The sequence below is a fragment of the Ranitomeya imitator genome, chromosome 4 (genome assembly GCF_032444005.1).
Source record: "Ranitomeya imitator isolate aRanImi1 chromosome 4, aRanImi1.pri, whole genome shotgun sequence".
Lineage (NCBI taxonomy): Eukaryota > Metazoa > Chordata > Amphibia > Anura > Dendrobatidae > Ranitomeya > Ranitomeya imitator.
In genome coordinates, this window is record NC_091285.1 from 362880814 (window position 1) to 362902716 (window position 21903).

The following is a 21903-nucleotide window of genomic DNA, read 5'->3' on the forward strand; positions in this document are numbered from 1 at the left end:
ACGATACACCACCGCCACTCGCATGGAGAAGGGGATGTAGAGACTGACAGCATGGAAGAAGGGAAGACAAGTGAGGGTACTTGAGGGATAACATGAAAAGTACATTTGGGTGATAGGAGCAGACCAACGCCTCCACCTGCTCTGTTGTCTGATCTTGGGGTACGAGAAAAGTGTAGTCCACCAAATGAGAGAGCAGCAGCGGTGGTGTCTGCTTGCTGGATCCCGGTTTCAGTAAGGGCCAGTAGGTTAAGAGAATCAGAAAGGAAGAAATCATGGATGAAGGAGATTTTATTACACACTGAGCGAGAATTCCTGAGGGCACAATTAAGAGACAGAAGGCATGCAGGGAATATTAATGAGATTTGAGGGGTTTCTGAGTGTAGCAGTTGAGGGGTTTGTCTTACTATAACATGGGGGCCGGGGTTGGGAGAGATATCTCCTGTGACTAGGAGAAGGAGGATAGAAAGAGTGAGCAGATGGTTAAGTGATTTGTGAGACCGTCTCTTGTTTTGGATGGTGGGACTGAATGGATCTTAGCAGTTTAGCAATCTATACATAGGAGAGTAGAGGACTGAGGGGCCGATATGGATGGAATGTAAAGAGTTAGTGCAAGGACGGTGGATATGAGTGAATGCAGCAGCCAGAATATAAATTATACAAATGCATATGGTAAATATTTGTTGTGGTCCAGATGTACAGGGAATTGGTTTGTTTAATTGTCTTACCTGTCTCCTGCCCTGTCTAACTGCCATGGTATAACTGCCAGATACTTTGAATAAATGTACTTCGATTAAATGTACATAAATGCTAACCCCTGCATAAATGCTTCCCCAGGCTCAATATATAGGAGGCTTGCTCTAACATCTCTCACTATTTTATCTTGTTGGCAATTAAACTAAATATAGGCTGGGTGACAGCACTGCTTGTATCCAAAGTGCTGCTGTCTGCTCTGCTCATATATAAGCACAGTTTCTATTATCCATCTTGCAATTATTTCACTTTTCATTTGCTGTTCTTCATTTTTATAGCCTGTGGCTATAACGGCGCTGTGGAAAAAGTAAATAGCGCCCCCCAGAGTCGGATTTTCTCTGGGGTCACGGCTGCCGGGGGTAGCCGAGACCCCAGAGAACATGATTCGGGGGGTTTTGTACCGACCCCGCATTTGCGATCGCCGGTAATTAACCGTTTACCGGCGATCGCAAAAAAAAAAACAAAAAAAAACGCGATCTCTTTTTAATTTCTCTGTCCTCCGATGTGATCGCACATCAGAGGACAGAGAAAAGGGGTCCCCGATCGCCCCCCGATACTCACCTATCTCCCCCGTTGCTCCTTGTGGCTCCCGGTGGGCGCCGCCATCTTCAAAATGGCGGGCACATGTGCAGTGCGCCCGCCGGCCGGCCTCGGGGGAATCTTTGGGGTCTCGGCTGCCGGGGTAGCCGAGGCCCCAAAGAGCATGATCGGGGTCGGTTTTACCAACCCCTGTTTTGCGATCGCCGGTAATTAACTGTTTACCGGCGACCGCAAAAAAAAAAAAAAAAAAAGCAAAGTGTAATTCTCTGTCCTCTGATGTGATCGCACATCAGAGGACAGAGAAATAGGGGGATTCGGGGACCCTATCATACTCACCGGTGTCCCTGGGTCCTCCTGCTGCTCCTCCTGGCCGCCGGCATCTTCTGGGGAAAAGAAAATGGCGGGCGCATGCGCAGTGCGCCCGCCATCTGTCTCCATCTGCCGGCCGGCAGGAGAAGAGCAGTTGGGGCTAAAATTAGGGTTAGGGCTAGGGTTAGGGTTAGGGCTAGGGTTAGGGTTAGGGCTAGGGTTAGGGCTAGGAGTTAGGGCTAGGGTTAGGGCTAAATTTAGGGTTAGGGTTGGGGCTAAATTTAGGGTTAGGGTTGGCGCTAAATTTAGGGTTAGGCTTCTTTCACACTTACGTCGGTACGGGGCCGTCGCAATGCATCGGCCCGACATACCGATGAACGTTGTGAAAATTGTGCACAACGTGGGCAGCGGATGTAGTTTTTCAACGCATCCGCTGCCCAATCTATGTCCTGGGGAGGGGGCGGAGTTACGGCCACGCATGCGCGGTCAGAAATGGCGGATGCGACGTACAAAAAAATGTTACATTGAACGTTTTTTTGTGCTGACGGTCCGCCAAAACACTGATCCAGTGCACGACGGACGTGACGTGTGGCTATCCGTCACGATCCGTCGGCAATACAAGTCTATGGGCAAAAAACGCATCCTGCGGGTACATTTGCAGGATCCGTTTCTTGTCCAAAACGACGGATTGCGATGGATGCCAAATGACGCAAGTGTGAAAGTAGCCTTAGGGCTAGGGTTAGGGTTGGGGCTAAAGTTAGGGTTGGGGTTAAAGTTAGGGCTAGGGTTGGGGCTAAAGTTAGGGTTAGAGTTAGGGTTAGGGTTTGGATTAGGGTTAGGGTTGGCATTAGGGTTACGCTTGGGATTAGGGTGAGGTTTGGGATTAGGGTTAAGGTTAGGGTTGTGATTAGGAGTGTATTGGGATTAGGGTTAGGTTTGAGGTTAGGGTTGAGATTAGGATTAGGGGTGTGTTGGATTTAGGGTTTTGATTAGGGTTATGGTTAGGGTTGACATTAGGGTTGTTTTGGGGTAAGGGTTGTGATTATGGTTAGGGTTAGTGATTAGGATTATGGATTGGGTTGGGATTAGGGTTAGGGGTGTGTTGGGGTTAGGGTTAGAGCTAGAATTGGGGGGTTTCCACTGTTTAGGTACATCAGGGGGTCTCCAAACACCACAGCCAATTTTGCGCTCAAAAAGTCAAATGGTGCTCCCTCCCTTCTGAGCTCTGCCGTGCGCCCAAACAGTGGGTTACCCCCACATATGGGGCATCAGCGTACTCGGGATAAATTGGACAACAACTTCTGGGGTCCAATTTCTCCTGTTACGCTTGTGAAAATAAAAACTTGGGGGCTACAAAATCTTTTTTGTGGAAAATTTTTTTATTTTTTTATTTTTATGACTCTGCATTATAAACTTCTGTGAAGCACTTGGGCATTCAAAGTTCTCACCACACATCTATATAAGTTCCTTGGGGGGTCTAGTTTCCAAAACGGGGTCACTTGTGGGGGGTTATTACTGTTTAGGTACATCAGGGGCTCTGCAAACTCAACATAACACCCACAGGCCATTCTGTCTAAGTCTGCATTCCAAAACGGCGCTCCTTCCCTTCCGAGCTCTGACGTGCGCCCAAACAGTGGTTTACCCCCACATATGGCGCATCAGTGTACTCGGGATAAATTGGACAACAACTATTGCAGTCCAATTTCTCCTGTTACCCTTGTGAAAATAAAAACTTGGGGGCTACAATATCTTTTTTGTGGAAAAAAAAAATATTTTTTATTTTCACGACTCTGCATTCTAAACTTCTGTGAAGCACTTGGGCATTCAAAGTTCTCACCACACATCTAGATAAGTTCCTTGGGGGGTCTAGTTTCCAAAATGGGGTCACTTGTGGAGGGTTTCTACTGGTTAGGTACATCAGGGGCTCTGCAAACGCAACATAACGCCCGCAGACCATTCTATCAAAGTCTGCATTCCAAAACGGCGCTCCTTCCTTCCGAGCTCTGCCGTGCGCCCAAACAGTGGTTTACCCCCACATATGGGGTACCAGCATACTCGGGACAAATTGGACAACAACTTCTGCGGTCCAATTTCTCTTGTTACCCTTGTTAAAATAAAAACTTGGGGGCTACAATATCTTTTTTGTGGAAAAAAAATATATTTTTTATTTTCACGACTCTGCATTCTAAACTTCTCTGAAGCACTTGGGCATTCAAAGTTCTCACCACACATCTAGATAAGTTCCATGGGGGGTCTAGTTTCCAAAATGGGGTCACTTGTGGGGGATTTCTACTGTTTAGGCACATCAGGGGCTCTCCAAACGCGACATGGCGTCCAATCTCAATTCCAGAGAATTCTACATTGAAAAAGTAAAACGGCGCTCCTTCACTTCCAAGCTCTGCCGTGCGCCCAAACAGTGGTTTACCCCCACATATGGGGTATTGGCGTATTCAGGAGAAATTGCATAACAAAATTTATGGTTACATTTCTGTTTTTACACATGTGAAAATAAAAAAAATGGTTCTGAATTAAGATGTTTGCAAAAAAAAGTTAAATGTTCATTTTTTCCTTCCACATTGTTTCAGTTCCTGTGAAGCACGTAAAGGGTTAATAAACTTCTTGAATTTGGTTTTCAGAACCTTAGTGGTGTAGTTTTTAGAATGGTGTCACACTTCGTTATTTTCTATCATATAGACCCCTCAAAATGACTTCAAATGTGATGTGGTCCCTAAAAAAAAATGGTGTTGTAAAAATGAGAAATTGCTGGTCAACTTTTAACCCTTATAACTCCCTAACAAAAAAAAATGTTGTTTCCAAAATTGTGCTGATGTAAAGTAGACATGTGGGAAATGTTATTTATTAACTATTTTTCGTGACATATCTCTCTGATTTAAGGGCATAAAAATACAAAGTTTGAAAATTACAAAATTTTAAACATTTTCGCCATATTTCCGTTTTTTTCATAAATAATCGCAAGTAATATCAAAGAAATGTTACCACTAACATGAAGTACAATATGTCACGAAAAAACAGACTCAGAATCAGCCTCAGAATCAGCGGGATCCGTTAAAGCGTTCCAGAGTTATAACCTCATAAAGTGACAGTGGTCAGAATTGCAAAAATTGGCTCGGTCATTAAGTACCAATTGGCTCTGTAACTAAGAGGTTAATATACTGTATTTTTCCCATTTCTGTAGAAATCTGTTTGCAACCCTCCGTTGCTATCTCTAACACTGAGAGAAGGGAGGAGGAGGGCAAAGAGCAACCAGATGAACAATTAAAAAAAATTATAATCTATGCAAAATGTAAACCCACGGCGACTGTCACCATTCATATTGCTAGCTATGTTTACGCTTTGATCGCAACAGTTAAATCCTTCAAGTGCTGCTGTCAAGCATGATAGTGTCATAGTGCCTTAAACATGGCTGCTTTAACTCCATAGACCAGCAGCCCCCCATTAATTGCTATTGCATGGGTTCCAATGTTTTTCCATAGCAACCAGGTGTCTTCTAAATGCTTCTGCCATAATACTACTTCTATAACACTCTTTCTTTGGCTGGGCTCTACAGGGCACAAGTATTTGTACAATAGACTTGCATATGCAACCAAGTGATCATAGATTCAAGACTGATAAAAAGTGTAAGAAAATAACAAACCTTCCCTCCCCAAAGAAACATATATATAAGCTTAAATTGCTCCTCATACACACTATTTTGCTCAAACTAAAAGAGTAAATCAACTTCCAATAGTTTTATAAATTTTGTAGGCTCACAGGGTATGGATTCAGTAGAAAGCTTAGACTCTTTCTATTGAATCCGTACTCTGCTCTTGGTGCTCAGGCTGGAACTGTGCGTTCCTGTCTCCTGTGCTGCACACTTCTTGGGGGTCTCTTAAGTGATCAGTGGTGCTCTACATAGCCAAAACCCCACCAATCTGTTGGCATTTAAAGTACTTGTAAAGTATAAAAAAACTCCCCCCTCGCAATCAAGAAGTTGGCTTGCTGGGAAGCAATGTGATCACAGAATGATAGTTGAACTTCTGATTTTATTAATTTGCAGATTGATTTCTCTTCAGTAAGACATCGCATTCAAGACAAATTTGTAATCAACATCTTACGGAAGTGTCGTCCATACGTCATACGTTTAAATCTCCGCAGATGTTCCACTCTGCACTGGTCTACCTATAAAGGCATTGGTAGGAGTATTTTTTATCTTACCATTTTTAGAAATGTTATAAATGTTTTTGTAAGCATAAAAAGTCATAAATTATTTGTGAACTGATAGGGATTTTACAATGGAAGTAACACTATTGAAGTTTGCATTATTGCAGTAGTTTTATTATTACTCTTGTGCATAATTATCCTCAAAGGGGTTTTGAAGGATCACAATAGATGGGTGGGACTCGGGAGTCACCTCTGTCACTTGTTTGAAGGGGCTGTAACCGTTGTGTGAGCCCTTCAGTCACATCAATGTTTACACTGCTCAGTTACCTGTAAGTATAGTCGCTCATGTGTTGGGTATTTCAACGATGTCCCATTGGGGTGATGGAACGATGAAGCAATGCCCAGTAGCGCGGTCACTAAGTGTACAGCATGTATGTACATGGGCTCATTTCAACAATTGGTTGTGGAGATCACTTGTTCCTGGTGGACCCTTCAAACGGATCATTGTCATGGGCTGCCAATCTGCTACTTATAATTTAACCTATAGATCATTATTGAGGATTCATTAAAAAAAAAACCTTCTATAAATACAGAGCTGTCACTCAAAAATTGGAAATTTGAAATATGTTAATATATTAGAATATACACTATGGCCTCAATTCATCAAAGCTTTTAAGCCAGAAAACTGACGTAAAAATCTGTGAAAAATCACACAATGTGCGGCTACACAAAAATGTAGTGAGTTTTGTTGTTTTCACACTATTTTCAACCATCTCTGACAAAGCTATGGTGGGACGGAATCGTGATGTAATGTGATGACCTCCCCTCGTCAAATTCAGGACGTTCCATAAACCACAAATCTTATGCATCGGTCCATATATTCGCTCATAAAATAAAGCTGCTAATTTGTTTTAGGCCAAAGTTTTATAGTGATTCTGTAGAATCTGAAAATGTCAATTTCATATTATTATGTCACAAAGTAAAAAAGAAAAACTAATTTAATAGAAAAAAAAATATGGTTTTATTAAAAGTCACAAAAGCACTGGTAATGCTGATAATACAGAGCAAAACATTTAATACATATGCCAGAATGTACGGTAATTTCCTGTTTCAGTACATGACACTGGTTTGTGTTCTTGCATAGTTTACAGCATGGAAAACTGTATATTACAGAGTTAACAATCTCATATACACATTTTATTAATATATATACAATTACTGTAATAAACTATTGATTCTTTAAATAGCTGTAGGATTTTATTGTTCCTTCCCTCAAATACAGCCGTATGTGATTTATTGTGTGTAGACAACCTCTGGATACTCATAGCCGTCTTGTAAAATAAAGATTAAATGCAGTTAAGTTGCAAATGTTAAAAATACCAGCGAACAGATAGCACGAACAATACGGAAAGGTATAAGCTCCCATAGACATTGGATGTGTCTCTAAAGATCCTGCCGGCAAGATTTCCCACTCCAACGGTAATGGGGGTTGTCAGACAGCCTCAAGTATCCATTCTCAGATGAAAAGGATTTCTTAGATTTTCTAGGCCAGTGCCTTGATTTCTACCATTTCTACATACGGTGTTTGACAGCAGCTTACCCCACTGCTTCTTGTCATCTTCCCTCAAAGGGCACATTCAAACGGAAAAAATAGGTGTCTGAATTATGTGTTTTACGAGCTGTATTCTGTTCATCTGTAGGAGATGAGAATTTGCGAGGTATTATTATTTTTTATGTCCATATAGGTTTATTTTGTAGATGTCAGTAAGAATTTTTTTTTGTGTGGATGAAATGAATACCAACTGTTTGTCTCATATTACTCATGTGTTAGGTTGGCAAAGACATTACATTGCTGTTGTCCGTATACTCGTTCTCACCTGGCCCTCCCATGCACGTGCATGATTGACACAATAGAGCATGCATACGTTCTCAGTAGGGAGAGGGGCTTATTGCTAGTAACCGCTTATCTCCCTGAGTGAAAAAAAAGATTCTCATTAGTGATGGGTGAACATACTCGGATAACGTCTTATTTGAGCACGCTTGGGTGCTATCCAAGTATCTTGGACATTGTTTTTGCTAGGGAATTCCCACATGTGTTCAGGCTGTCTAACAGCCGCAAATCATGCAGCTACTGGGACTTGGACATAATATACGAGCATGCCCAAGATACTCGGATAGCACCCAAGCGTGCTCTGATAAGACGTTATCCGAATATGTTCACCCATCACTTAACTAATGTCTCTCAACATCTGCTGTCAATGGAGAATCAGGATGTCTTTATACACCTTCTATGGTGGTTTGTTCCCACTGAAATTGGCAGGTTTGGACAATATACAGGTGCTTCTCACAAAATTAGAATATCATCAAAAAGTTAATTTATTTCAGATACAAAAAGTGAAACTCAGATATTAGACAGTCATTACAGAGTGATGTATTTCAAGTGTTTATTTCTGTTAACCCCTTTCTGACCTCGGACGGGATAGTACGTCCGAGGTCAGATCCCCTGCTTTGATGCAGGGCTCCGCGGTGAGCCCGCATCAAAGCCGGGACATGTCAGCTGTTTTGAACAGCTGACATGTGCCCGTAATAGGCGCGGGCAGAATCGCGATCTGCCCGCACCTATTAACTAGTTAAATGCCGCTGTCAATCGCAGACAGCGGCATTTTACTACCATTTCCGGCCGGGTGGCCGGAAATGACGTCATCGCCAACCCCCATCACATGATCGGGGGTCGGCGATGCTTCAGAATACTGTAGTAACCATAGAGGTCCTTGAGACCTCTATGGTTACTGATCCTCGGCAGCTGTGAGCGCCACCTTGTGGTCGGCGCTCACAGCACACCTGCAATTCTGCTACATAGCAGCGATCTGATGATCGCTGCTATGTAGCAGAGCCGATCGTGCTATGCCTGCTTCTAGCCTCCCATGGAGGCTATTGAAGCATGGCAAAAGTTTAAAAAAAAGTTAAAAAAATGTGAAAAAAATAAAAAAAAATATAAAAGTTTAAATCACCCCCCTTTCGCCCCAATCAAAATAAATGAAAAAAAAAAAAAATCAAATCTACGCATATTTGGTATCGCCGCGCTCAGAATCGCCCGATCTATCAATTAAAAAAAGCATTAACCTGATCACTAAATGGCGTAGCGAGAAAAAAAATGCGAAACGCCAGAATTACGTTTTTTTGGTCGCCGCGACATGGCATTAAAATGCAATAACGGGCGATCAAAAGAACGTATCAGCACCAAAATGCTATCATTAAAAACGTCATCTCGGCATGCAAAAAATAAGCCCTCAACCGACCCCAGATCATGAAAAATAGAGACGCTACGGGTATCGGAAAATGACGCAATTTTATTTTTTTTTTTAACAAAGTTTGGAATTTTTTTTCACCACTTAGGTAAAAAATAACCTAGTCATGTTAGGTGTGCATGAACTCGTACTGACCTGGAGAATCATAATGGCAGGTCAGTTTTAGCATTTAGTGAACCTAGCAAAAAAGCCAAACAAAAAACAAGTGTGGGATTGCACTTTTTTTGCAATTTCACCACACTTGGAATTTTTTTCCCGTTTTCTAGTACACGACATGCTAAAACCAATGATGTCGTTCAAAAGTACAACTCGTCCCGCAAAAAATAAGCCCTCACATGGCCAAATTGACGGAAAAATAATAAAGTTATGGCTCTGGGAAGGAGAGGAGTGAAAAACGAACACGAAAAAACGAAAAATCCCAAGGTCATGAAGGGGTTAATGTTGATGATTATGGCTTATAGCCAATGAAAACCCAAAAGTCATTTTCTCAGTAGATTAGAATACTTTATAACACCAGCTTGAAAAAATTATTTTAAAATCCGAAATGTTGGCCTACTGAAATTTATGTTCAGTAAATGCACTCAGTACTTGGTCGGGACTCCTTTTGCATCAATTACTGCAACAATGTAGCATGGCATGGAGGCGATCAGTCTGTGGCACTGCTGAGGTGTTATGGAAACCCAGGTTGCTTTGATAGCAGCCTTCATATTGTCTGCATTGTTGGGTCGGGTGTCTCTCATCTTTCTCTTGACAATAGGAATACTTCACACTAGGCCTTTGAAATCAAGGTCTGGAGGAAGAGTTGAGAGACAGACAATCCAAGCTGCTTGAAGTCTAGTGTGAAGTTTCCACAATCAGTGATGGTTTGAGGAGCCATGTCATCTGCTGGTATAGGTCCACTCTGTTTTATCAAGACCAAAGTCAGCGCAGCAGTCTAACAGGAAATTTTAGAGCACTTCATGCTTCCCTCTGCTGACAAGCTTTTTGCTTTTTGGAGATGGAAATTTAGTCCTCCGGCAGGACTTGGCACCTATCCACACTTTTAAAAGTACTAATACCTGGTTAATAAACAACAATAAATGTACTTCTGTGTAGAAACCATTCGATTTTAGATGCCTGTATATTAATCATTTTGTATCCTCATTTGTTTCCTTTGTGTTTGTAATCCCTAACCTATTTCCATATTTTTCCAAACTATAAATTATTCTTGAGATATACAGAGAAGACTGTCAATCACTGAACAGGACTGCCCACTGAATGCATATGCATGCAAATAATAGGGATAAAGAAAATGTGAATTTTGCAAAAACTGTATATCAATCTGATTAGCTCATCCTGCTCTATAACATCCTGATAAGATACCACTTTCAACATGACAGATTCCCTTTATTTGATGGCACAGGAACGACAAGTCCATTTTTACCCCGGGGCACCTTTCGTTGTGGGTCTAGTTATCAGGAACTTACATGTAGTAAAGAGAAAGCCAGCTCACCTAGTACATGAAGTCCAGCTTGCACGGAACCAGGTGGATCCACACCAGATAATATGCTCAAGGAAACAAAAGTTGTTGTTCCAGAGTCTGGTAAAATAGTTCTTTGTTTATTTTAAGTCCATTAAAAATGTACAAAAATTACAAAGGTTGCATAGTCAGGGCAAGGGAGCAAGACGCGTTTTGAACGCTCACGTGCGTTCCTTTATCACAGCCAAGCTTAAAATAAAGAAATAACTATTGTACCAGACGCTAGAACAACAACTTTTTTTTTTCCTTGATCAGGAAGTTACATCAACTTAGATAATACAAACAAGTCATCAATAACAGTACATATACAACCTAATAGTTATTTGGGTAGTCCCAGATAGGTAAAGCACATAGTCATTTCATAGTTTTATCTCCTTTGAGGCACAGTTTAGCCCTAGCCTACTGTTTAGTAGGCTAGGGCTAAATAACCTCTTACACAGAAATCATACATCTTATACTGCAATAATCTTTATAGAAAAGTCCTTGCAGAATTTAAGAAAAAAAGATCATCAAAAAAATGTAATAAAGTTGCTGTTAAGTCAACACTGTTAATAGGACACTGCGTGTTTTTCCCGACTCAATTTGAGTTGTGTACTTCTTGTCTCCATCAATCTTCTCCCACTCCTCTTCATCCATCCCTGCATGAATCTGGAATTTCTCTTTTGGACATTCCTCATAGTAACTCCTAACATACTTCCCCACAAACCATCCTTTGTACTCTTGTGGCTCCTTACATTCCAAGCCATTGTAATTGACATTGTAATGGTGCTTTAGCCAGTAGAACAAGTAATGAATGTGGTAGTCACACCGCCAGGGGTTGTCTCTAAGCCATAACCTTTTCAAAAAATACAAATCTTCCAAGACCCCATATTGGAAATTGAAGAGCTTGTTTTCTGACAAGTCTAATTCATGGAGATTTAGGAGACCTGAAAAGGCAGCTATAAATAAAACATATAAAAAAGGAATGTGGTTAATATTAATATATTTGGTGAATCATACATTCCTTAAAGGGAAGATGTCATGTCCAGAATTTCTGGTTACCTTAAGACATAGGGGTAATCTGCAGGTTAATTGTATTATGATTCTGTTTAGCTGGCCTACTGGATCATCGGCTATGAAAAAATGAAGTTTTTTTCTCACTACATCTGCTTGCTTCCATTCATTGTGATGTATCAGGGGATTGCTACAATCACTGCTCGCTACACAGTGAGCATGCCCTAATCACTCTGCCGCACTTTGATTGACAGCCTACTCTTCACTCACACATGCTGCACAACTGACTGTCAATCAGTGTCGGGAGTGATTTTGACTTCTTTTTCTCTCTATAGGTGCTGCTACAGGTTTCAAACACTATTTACCTGCAGATTGTCCCTATATCTACAGGTAAATACTGTTTCTGGACATCACAGTTTACCTTTAAAGGGGCTGTGTGGTGAAAACATGATAGGTGATAACTAGCTGATTCTGATTGATGTGCCCACTGGAGCCCGTACAGATTGACAGAATGGGGAATTTGTATCCCCTACAGGAAATTGCTATTCCCAATATGAAACGAAGTGGCAGGAGAGACGTCCAATCTCCATTCTTTCTCTATAGGGGTGCTGGAAAAAGCACTCGGCAGCCCCATGTAACCTCAATAACTAGTAGAGCGGCGTACTGAGCTTTCGCCCTGCTGTTCCATTCTAATGAGGCTAAAAGTGCCCAATTCTACTGATCAGTACAGGTCCCAGTGGTCAGAGCCCCACCAATCTACAAGTTATCACCTATCCACCAGACAATCTCTATAATTTCTGAAATTTCTCACAGGAAAGAAATATATCTTGTTACCGTGTTAGCCAGTAGATAGAAAAATATTTAGAATTGAGAGTCCTCAGTGGTTGATACCTTTTAATGGCTAACTGAAAAGATGGTAATAAATTGCAAGCTTTCGAGACTACATACGTCTCTTCATCAGGCAAAGACTAAAACAAATTCTGAAGAATCACATATTTATGCACAACATAGTATAGAAAAAAAAAAGGGAAAAACCATGGATAAGCCAGGTGACATGAAGCAGAATTACCATGGGTGATAAACAGTTACGTCCATAAATATTGGGCCAATTCTTAGATAAGGATTGTTTTATTGTCCTGTGATTATGGTCTCTGTTGTGGTGACCCCACATGGTCTGATGGGCAAGTTCCTTAGTTGATGTAAAAAGACATAAATCCGTGTGACACATTCATTCCTGCAGTTAGAGTGTCAAAGGTCGTCATCAGTTTATATTCCCAGACTCTTCTGTCTCTCTGAGATTTGAAGTTACCTTTTAGTACAAGTAATTTCATGTCCATAATGTTATGATTTGGGAGACAGAAATCTATTGCCACAGGTAGATCCATTCTTTTTTCTCTTATTGTATGGCGGTGAGAGTTCATCCTTGTTCTCAGTTTCTGCCCTGTCTCCCCCACATACAGACCCCCAGTTGGACATTTAGTACAAATAATTAGGTACACCACATTAGAAGTGTCGCAGCTGAAAGTACCTGGTATCTTGTAGTCCTGATGTGAATTGGGGATCTTTATCTTGTCCGTGGTCATTATAAATGGACAGGTTTTACATTTTTTCTGGTTGCAAGGAAAGGTACCTGCAGCTGTTGGAGAGGACAGGGAGCTCTTGACAATGATGCTTCTTAGATTTGGGGGCTTGCAATTTGTTACCATCTTTTCAGTTAGCCATTAAAAGGTACCAACCACTGAGGACTCTCAATTCTGAAATTTCTCAAACACTTAGATAAAATGAGCAAACCTCATCATGATGGTGAGCATCATCATTAAATGCCTCTCAAAGGAGCTGTTTATCCTTCATATATCAGACATGATACAGTGTTTTATTAAATATTTTTTTTAAATATCTTTACATGTGCTCTTTGTATAAATGCATCCAACTAACTTAAAACAGTTTTCCAGGTTTATCATGAAAGTCTGCAGTCACTTTATGTGACTACAGAGCGCATACTGGATTCTCCTGAACTGGCAGCGAAATCGAGCGGTCATGTGAACGTAGATGTGCGATGTACTGTACATACTGCTGGTCACATTCCAACTAGCTGTGCATGTTCTCTCTCCATTCACTTGCATGTCTAGTCAGCTGCAGTAATCATATGAGGGCAAATATTGAAAGACGTTCTAAGCATTAGCAAGTGGATAGCATGGGAAAATTTCCCTTTAAATAAAGATGGTCCCTGAAGCTTTCCATATCTCTTAAAGAAAATCTCTCAGTTGATTTGTGTGTATTATACTAATAGTATCCTGGAATATGGCCTGGGCTGCACTTCTAGGATATATAACTTTTGTTTCTGTATGTGCCCCCATTGTGTTGCTGTAAGACCTGGACAAATATATTGTCTCGTGTCCGCAAGTCAAGTGTATGTAAAGCCAAATGAACATTCACCCCTTCCTCGCTCATAACCTTGCCCATCCCTCTGCACTGGTGTCACCGATTCTGTCAGACTGCCATATGCCTGAGGATCGCATCGCTATCCTCGTACTGACCTGAGTAACAGCTACATAGGAATACATGCTGTCACGCTCAGGTCAGGTGAGCAGATGTCAGTCCGAGGATTGCGATGTGATCCTCAAGTGAGTAACTCAGCAGTCTGACGGCAGCTAATCAGTCATGCCAGCCGGGAGGGGTGCACGGGAATATGGACGGGGGAAGGGGTGAACATTTATTTGGCATTTATATACGCTTGACTTGCCGGTACGCCTGTAAATGCGAAATGAATATTCTTCCCTGCCCATAGTCCCACCCACTCCTCCCAGCCGGCGTCACTGATTCAGTCAGACTGCTTAGTTACTCTCCCACAATTCTTGGGCTGGCAGTTTACTCTCCTGACCTGAGTGTGACACCGTGATGAATTTCTATGCAGCTGTCACTCTCAGGTCAGAGAGCATCGCAATCCTCGGGAGAGTAATTTAGCAGTTTGACCAAATCAATGACGGCTGCTGGGAGAGGTGGACGGGACTATGGGCAGGGCTAAGGGTGAATATTAATTTCGCATTTACATGCGCATAGGCAGCTCTCCTGATTTGAGCGTGACAGCATGTATTTCCATGCAGCTGTCACTCAGGTCAGGAGAGGCGATGGTCAGTCTGAGGATTGCGATACGATTCTCGGGCACACGGCAGTCTGTCAGAATCAGTGACGCCAGTGCAAAGGGGTGGGTGGGATTATGGGCGAGGGAAGGGGTTAATATTCATTTGCCATTTATATACTTGACTTGCAAGCGCATAACCATAAACTTGTCCAGGGCTTACAGGAACACAACGGGGACACGTAAAGATGAAAAAGTTACATATCCTAAAAGGGCTCCCCAAGCCCAACACTGTGTGCAGAATTATTAGGCAAGTTGTATTTTGATCTCATGATACCTTTTTATACATGTTGTCCTACTCCAAGCTGTTCAGGCTTGAGAGCCAACTACCAATTAAGTAAATTAGGTGATGTGCATCTCTGTATTGAGGAGGGGTGTTGTCTAATGACATCAAAACCCTATATAAGGTGTGCTTAATTATTAGGCAACTTCTTTTCCTTTGGCAAAATGGGTCAGAAGAGAGATTTGACAGGCTCTGAAAAGTCCAAAATTGTGAGATGTCTTGCAGAGGGATGCAGCAGTCTTGAAATTGCCAAACTGTTGAAGCGTGATCACCGAACAATGAAGCGTTTCATGGTAAATAGCCAACAGGGTCGCAAGAAGCGTGTATTGTCAAAATAACTGCCCATGAATTGAGGAAAATCAAGCGTGAAGCTGCCAAGATGCCATTTGCCACCAGTTTTGCCATATTTCAGAGCTGCAACTGTTACTGGAGTAACAGAAAGCACAAAGTGTGCGATACTCCGGGACATGGCCAAGGTAAGGAAGGCTGAAAAACGACCACCTTTGAACAAGAAACATAAGATAAACGTCAAGACTGGGCCAAGAAATATCTTAAGACTGACTTTTCAAAGGTTTTATGGACTGATTAAATTAGAGTGACTCTTGATGGGACAGATGGATGGGCCAGAGACTGGGTCAGTAAAGGGCAGAGAGCTCCACTCCGACTCAGGCGCCAGCAAGGTGGAGGTGGGGTACTGGTATGGGCTGGTATCATCAATGATGAACTTGTGGGACCTTTTCGGGTTGAGGATGGAGTGAAGCTCATCTCCCAGACCTACTGCCAGTTTCTGGAAGACAACTTCTTCAAGCAGTGGTACAGGAAGTAGTTAGTATCATTAAAAAAAACCTTGATTTTCATGCAGGACAATGCTCCATCAAATTCCTCCAACTGCTCCACAGCGTGGCTGGCCAATAAAGGTCTCAAAGAAGAAAAAATAATGACATGGCCCCCTTGTTCACCTGATCTGAGCCCCATAGAGAACCTTTGGTCCCTCATAAAATGTGAGATCTACAGGGAGGGAACACAGTACACCTCTCGGAACAATGTCTAGGAGGCTGTGGTGGCTGCTGCACGCAATGTTAATAGTAAACAGATCAAGCAACTGACAGAATCTATGGATGGAAGGCTTTTGAGTGTCATCATAAAGAAAGGTGGCTATATTGGTCACTAATTTTGTGGAGTTTGGTTTTGCACGTCAGAAATGTTTATTTCTAAAATTTGTGCAGTTATATTGATTTACCTGGTGAAAATAAACAAGTGAGATGGGAATATATTTGGTTTTTATTAAGTTGCCTAATAATTCTGCACAGTAATAGTTACCTACACAAACAGATATCCTCCTAAGATAGCCAAATCTAAAAAAAAAACCCTCTCCAACTTCCAAAAATATTAAGCTTTGATGTTTATGAGTCTTTTGGGTTGATTGAGAACATAGTTGTTGATCAATAATAAAAATAATCCTCTAAAATACAACTTGCCTAATAATTCTGCACACAGTGTATATCAGGATACTATTAAGATACTACCCAAAAATCACCTGACAAATTACTTTTCATTTCCCTCACTGGGAAAATACAGTTTATCCAGTTATATCCAAATTATCACTCCCTGCTTGTTTTGGTTTTTGTAAAGCTAATTGTACATGATTTGTGCCTTTATAGGGGTCTCCTCTATGTTAAAATTGATTGTGAATTGGCCCAAGATGGAGAATTAAAAAAAAAAAAGTCAGCACTTTCCTCCTGGCCCAATGTCACTTCTTCGCATTGACTTCTGTGCCCCACACTGGACTCCTGAAATAATGTCAAGTGACGGCTGCAGCCAATCAGCAGCCGCCAATAGTCCTGCGGCCTTCAAATTCTGTCCCAAAGTGAATGACATTATTTATTTCATGGGACCGACATGAGAAATGCAAGTCCGTGCGGAGGAGTGGCTCTGATTTGGGAGGAGAGTGCAGGTTTCTTATTGTGTATGGGCTCAGGGTGGAGAAATCTAAATAAGTTTTAAAGTAGGGGAAAACTCCTTTAATTTTGGATAGGTCTGTAAATAAAAGGCAAAACTGAAAAAGCGGGAAATTGAAACAATTAAACGTTGTCAATGCTTTGGTAGAAAACAGTATTGCTTAATATGGATTGAAATCTGAGAGTGAAAATGGAAAACTTTACAGTTTTCTTGAGTCATATGTGGTAACTGTGCAGATCTCCCCTCCCCCGTCACTCATTCTGTGCAGGGATGTGCCTCACTGGATCTCTCCCTGTTCTCTTCTGCTAAGCTTCCAAGTGTTTCTATAGATCTGTCGTCTATAGGTCGCGTCTAACTTTTTTGCCTTAATGCAGATGGAATATCCCAAATAGTGGCTCCATAAATTAATAATTAAAGGGAACCTGTGATCAGGATTTACCCCCCCCCCTCCCCCCAGTTCTCACAATAAACCGTACCCCCTCCTCCTGAGCCAGCGCAGATTGGTAGGGTGTTACAAAGCAATTACATCATGCCCCCCTGCGATGAGCACCCAAACACCAGCTGCTGGCCTCTGATAGTCCGGTGGCTAGTGTAGGTACAGTGGTGCAGGGATCCAGTTGCTCTCTACTCTGCAATACATTTCAATTGAAATAAATATCCAAGGAGAAAAAGGAGAATGCGGCACTCACCCAGGTAGATTGCGAATCAAAGTCCTTTATTCATCGTAACGTAACAACGATGAACCCGTGGAAGCGCACAAGCGCGAAACGATCGTAGTCCTGTTCTTTCTCCCGGCACCGCTGATCTCTCCCAGCCGCCTCTCCTTACTATGTCCGTTGTTACGTTACGATGAATAAAGGACTTTGATTCGCAATCTACCTGGGTGAGTGCCGCATTTTCCTTTTTCTCCCTGGATATTTGTTCAGTGCTTTTTATGCTGAGCACCACCCGAACATTGCAGACTATATACGTGCTATAGGAGTCTTGCAGTGGAATCCTCAGGCTGCGGCTACACCACCTGCTGAGATAACACCTAGTGCCGTTCATATTTTGTGCTTTTTGATTTCAATTGAAATGTACGTCCAATGATGTAGATCCAGATGAAAATACTAGCATCAGTGATCCCCTTCATTCATGAGCTTGGTCACGGTCTCACCCCTTGTTACACACCCCTACACACTCAGAAAAGCGACGTCTTGCAGTAAACTCAAATCTATGCTACATTCTGTGCAGAAGTGAACAAATGTGAGCAGTCTTTTTAGTGATTGGTGTGGTCTCTGGACCCAGACCCCCCATGATTTAATGGTTCAAAGGTGGGAATAACATAAAAAAAGTAAAATGATAGGTACCCCTTAATTACTATTGAACCTCATATTTACAAAAAAGCCCAATTCTATTCTACTGACTATAGAGTGCATAACAATTTCATTTTTTTTCTTCTAATTTTCACTTACCTGGGTCTATAAATTCTATCCCATTATTGCTGAGGTTTAAAATCTCAAGATTTTGAACATCTTTAAACTGATTTGCTTGCAGCCGTCTGATTTTATTGCTGGAGAGATCCAGTTTTATGATGTCTGGAGAAATGTCAGTTGGAACTTGCTGTAACTCTAGAAGGGTAAAAATAATCATTGCTTGTGGTTTTATCACTATCACCTTAACACAGCTGTGATTGTCTTACTGTATGATTCAGAAATGCGTAAACCATTCTCACTGAAGCAATCCTAAGAATTAAAGGGGTTGTCCAGAATATGAAAAAATATGGCTGAAACCTGCATGTTATGCCTATAAACAGCTAAGGAAACGTTGAAACTTCACTTCTATGCTCCCCTATATCTTCGATAAGTCTTACCTCATTGAGAATTCTCTGTACTGAGACAGACAAACCTATAATCGTATGATCTCTATTATACAGATTGCTGCAGAGGGACAAGATCCGATTGATACACTTCATGTATTGTGGATGTAAAAAGTCTACACACTTCTTTTAAAGTGCCAGGTTTCTTTCATGTAAAGAAAAATCATACCAAGAAAAATAATTTCAGAACTTATTCTACTTTTAATGTCACAAATAATTTGTACAAATCCATTGAGAAACAAAATGAAATCAATATGAGTGAAAAAATAAAAACAGAAAAATTAAAAAAGGCCTACAGCAACAAACAGCTATAATACTTTCTGGCAAGTACTGGAGGCATATGGCATATATGAAGTATTCTTGATATATCTTGCCTATCGGGGTAGCCTGGCAAGTGTAAAGCATTTTCTTACAAAAAGAAATATCCAAGCCCAACTATGTTTTGCTAAAACCTACATCAAGCCTGCCAATAGCATATGGGAAAATGTGTTATGGTCTGATGAGACCAAGGTATAACTTTTTGACCATAATTCCAAAAGATATGTTTGGCATAAAGCCATAATGTGTATCATCAAAAGAACACCATGCCCACAGTGAAGAATGAGTGGAAGCAGCATTATGCTTCAGGTCTGATTTTCAGCAGCCAGACCTGGGACTTTAGTCAAGTTGGGGGGAATTGTGAATATTAATAACTATAAATCAATCTTGCATCAAAACTTTCAGGTCTCTGGTACAAAGCTGAATATAAAGAGGGATTACACATTCTGCATGAGAACAACCCAAAGCATTCCTCCAAATTAACAAAAGAATAGTTTCGTTAGAAGAAGATCAAATGCCTGAGGAATGCCTATTAGGCAACCCCTACATGTATTCAGTCTGTCTAGCAGCTGCAAATCATGCAGCTGAGGCGACGAAAACTAAATCTCCGAGCAAGCCCTAAATACTCGGAGAATACCCGAGCATGCTTGGGGAGACCCAGGCAACAAGGCTACTCGCCCATCACTAATCAGCATCTCTCCCTGATCACTAAGGTAAGGAACTTGTTTGGAGGGCTGTCAACAAGTCTCTTTTACTATCAGGTCCAGCAATTTAAGTCCATTTAGTGGATCTAATGGGCATCCCTAATTGTCTGACTACAGATTTAAAGGGTTTGACTGAGGATCCAAGGAGAGGAGAAGTTTTCATAGGATAGAAAATACCTTTAAGATCCATAATGATCTGACCACTTAGGCCCCCGTAGATCACCAAAATTGGACATTTTTATCCCTGTTGGAGCAAAGGTGCGCATGCTTGACCTGTGCTCCATTCATTCAATGTGGGACTGCCAACTGCAGCACTATCACTTCATTCTATAAAAGATAAAAGTTTCTCGTTTGTGGGGGTTCCAGCAATCAGACACTCACCGGTGGTCGATAAGTGATAACGTCTCTTCATCAGACAACTCCTTTAAGCCATTTAAGAAACTTTTAGATGCCAACATAGTGGTTCATGTTGTACTATGCTATCCAATAATAAATAAAATTGAGTTAAAGTCAAAAGTGAGAGACTATAGACACTACTGGATAAGACTTTACCAAATTTTGGGCAAAAAGAGGAAGGATACATTTTCTTAAAAGGTCAACATAATGGCATTGGATCCAGTTTCTGGGGCTTAAAATGTGTTAACATTCATAGTATTATAACCAGCCATGCTTAGTTACCTTTTTTTCTGCAGTCTAGTGTTGCAGTTGGATATAGATAGGTATGGCAAAGTGTTGAATCCACAGAAGGTTTTGTCACCTTGGATCCTTCTAGTGGTTTAGGTTTATCATCTTCTTCTTGGCATATTACTTGAGGTGTAATGTCTTTTAATTTTCCACCTTTGAGTTCTGCTGGGTTCTCACACTTGGCATAATTCCCAAAGTTCCTGTTTCGAGGAATCTGTAGGAATGTTACAAGCGACTCCAACTCGCAGTTGCAATCCCAAGGATTGTCATAAAGTCTAAGATAAGTAAGTCGCGGCAGTTGGATAAATACCTCCTCTGATATGATTTTTATCCGGTTATGTTGAAGTAAGAGAGTTGTCAGCCTTTTTAAGCCAAAGAAAGCCTGATGCTCAATTTTTGTAATTTCATTTTGTTGTAAATCCAGACTTTTTAGATTTTGAAACTTAGAAAAGGCATTATCTTTTATTATACGAATTCTGTTTCTCGAGAGCAAAATATGTACCAGATCATCTGGCCAATCATTTAGGATAGATGTATGCTTTCTCTCCTGACAGTCCAAATATTTTTCATTGATATATGTGTATGTCTCACACGCTAGTCCTGGAGCATAGCGTTTAACAGTACTAGAGGATTTTTTCGAGTTGTTTGATCTGTCATTTCCTCGGTTGTTTCTTCTTACCTTCTTAAACTCTGATGCTTTACAAAAGAAAAGTAATATTATTAGGGCAACCACTTGCATCCTGACATCCAACTGGCCCTGATTTCCCAATGCTGTAATGAAATCGTTTTCTCTTCAAGCAGAGTTCACAGCTGGGATAGTTAGAACCCCTCTTCTGAAAAACAAGAGAATGGAAATGTAAACTTTGTTTAGACGTTTTAGTTTAACATTGTATGCATACTTAAAAAAAAAATAAATATGAAGTTCTGGAAATAATTACCGTACCATATCTTGCACAAAAACGGAGTTGAACTAATTATACAGTACTTTAACATTGTTTAGGAAATGTTGCTAGCACTCACCTTTTGAACTCTCTTTTACGTGAACATTTGCAAAGATTTTGGCCTCATTAATGCAATATATGAAGACCTGGACTTTGATGTTAAAGGGGTTTTCCAGGACATATCATTTAGCAGGCAGTCTAACATGGGACTTTGCTATGTAATCTAAGATCAGCATAATATAAGCCAAGAGAGCCTGATACCAACAAAGTATCTATCACTTATTGGATAGCTTACTGTAGTTGTGATAGAATCCCTGATTTCTCTGTTGTAGAAGTAGCAGTAGTCATAATACTAAGCTGTGTATAACCCCGCCCACATCCCTGATTAGCCGCTACCTGTGTACATTGTCAGAAAACTGCCAATCAGTGATAGGGGG

General features: G+C 41.1%; 2 protein-coding genes across 2 annotated transcripts in view; one reads left to right on the plus strand and one right to left on the minus strand.

Annotated features, from left to right (window-relative positions):
• The window catches only part of FBXL13 (F-box and leucine rich repeat protein 13), a 395640-nt gene that overhangs the window by 229009 nt on the left and 144728 nt on the right, over positions 1–21903 (plus strand). The window contains exon 9 of the mRNA XM_069765120.1: positions 5657–5792. Coding sequence (XP_069621221.1) covers positions 5657–5792 — 136 coding nt within the window. The remainder of the gene's footprint in view (positions 1–5656; positions 5793–21903) is intronic.
• LRRC17 (leucine rich repeat containing 17) overlaps positions 6744–21903 on the minus strand; it is a 59653-nt gene continuing 44493 nt past the window's right edge. Inside the window, exons 2-4 of the mRNA XM_069765122.1 lie at positions 20520–21358; positions 18416–18571; positions 6744–11525 (exon numbers count right to left, since the gene is read on the minus strand). Of these exons, the coding sequence (XP_069621223.1) occupies positions 11122–11525; positions 18416–18571; positions 20520–21264 (1305 nt within the window). The 5' untranslated portion in view covers positions 21265–21358 and the 3' untranslated portion in view covers positions 6744–11121. The remainder of the gene's footprint in view (positions 11526–18415; positions 18572–20519; positions 21359–21903) is intronic.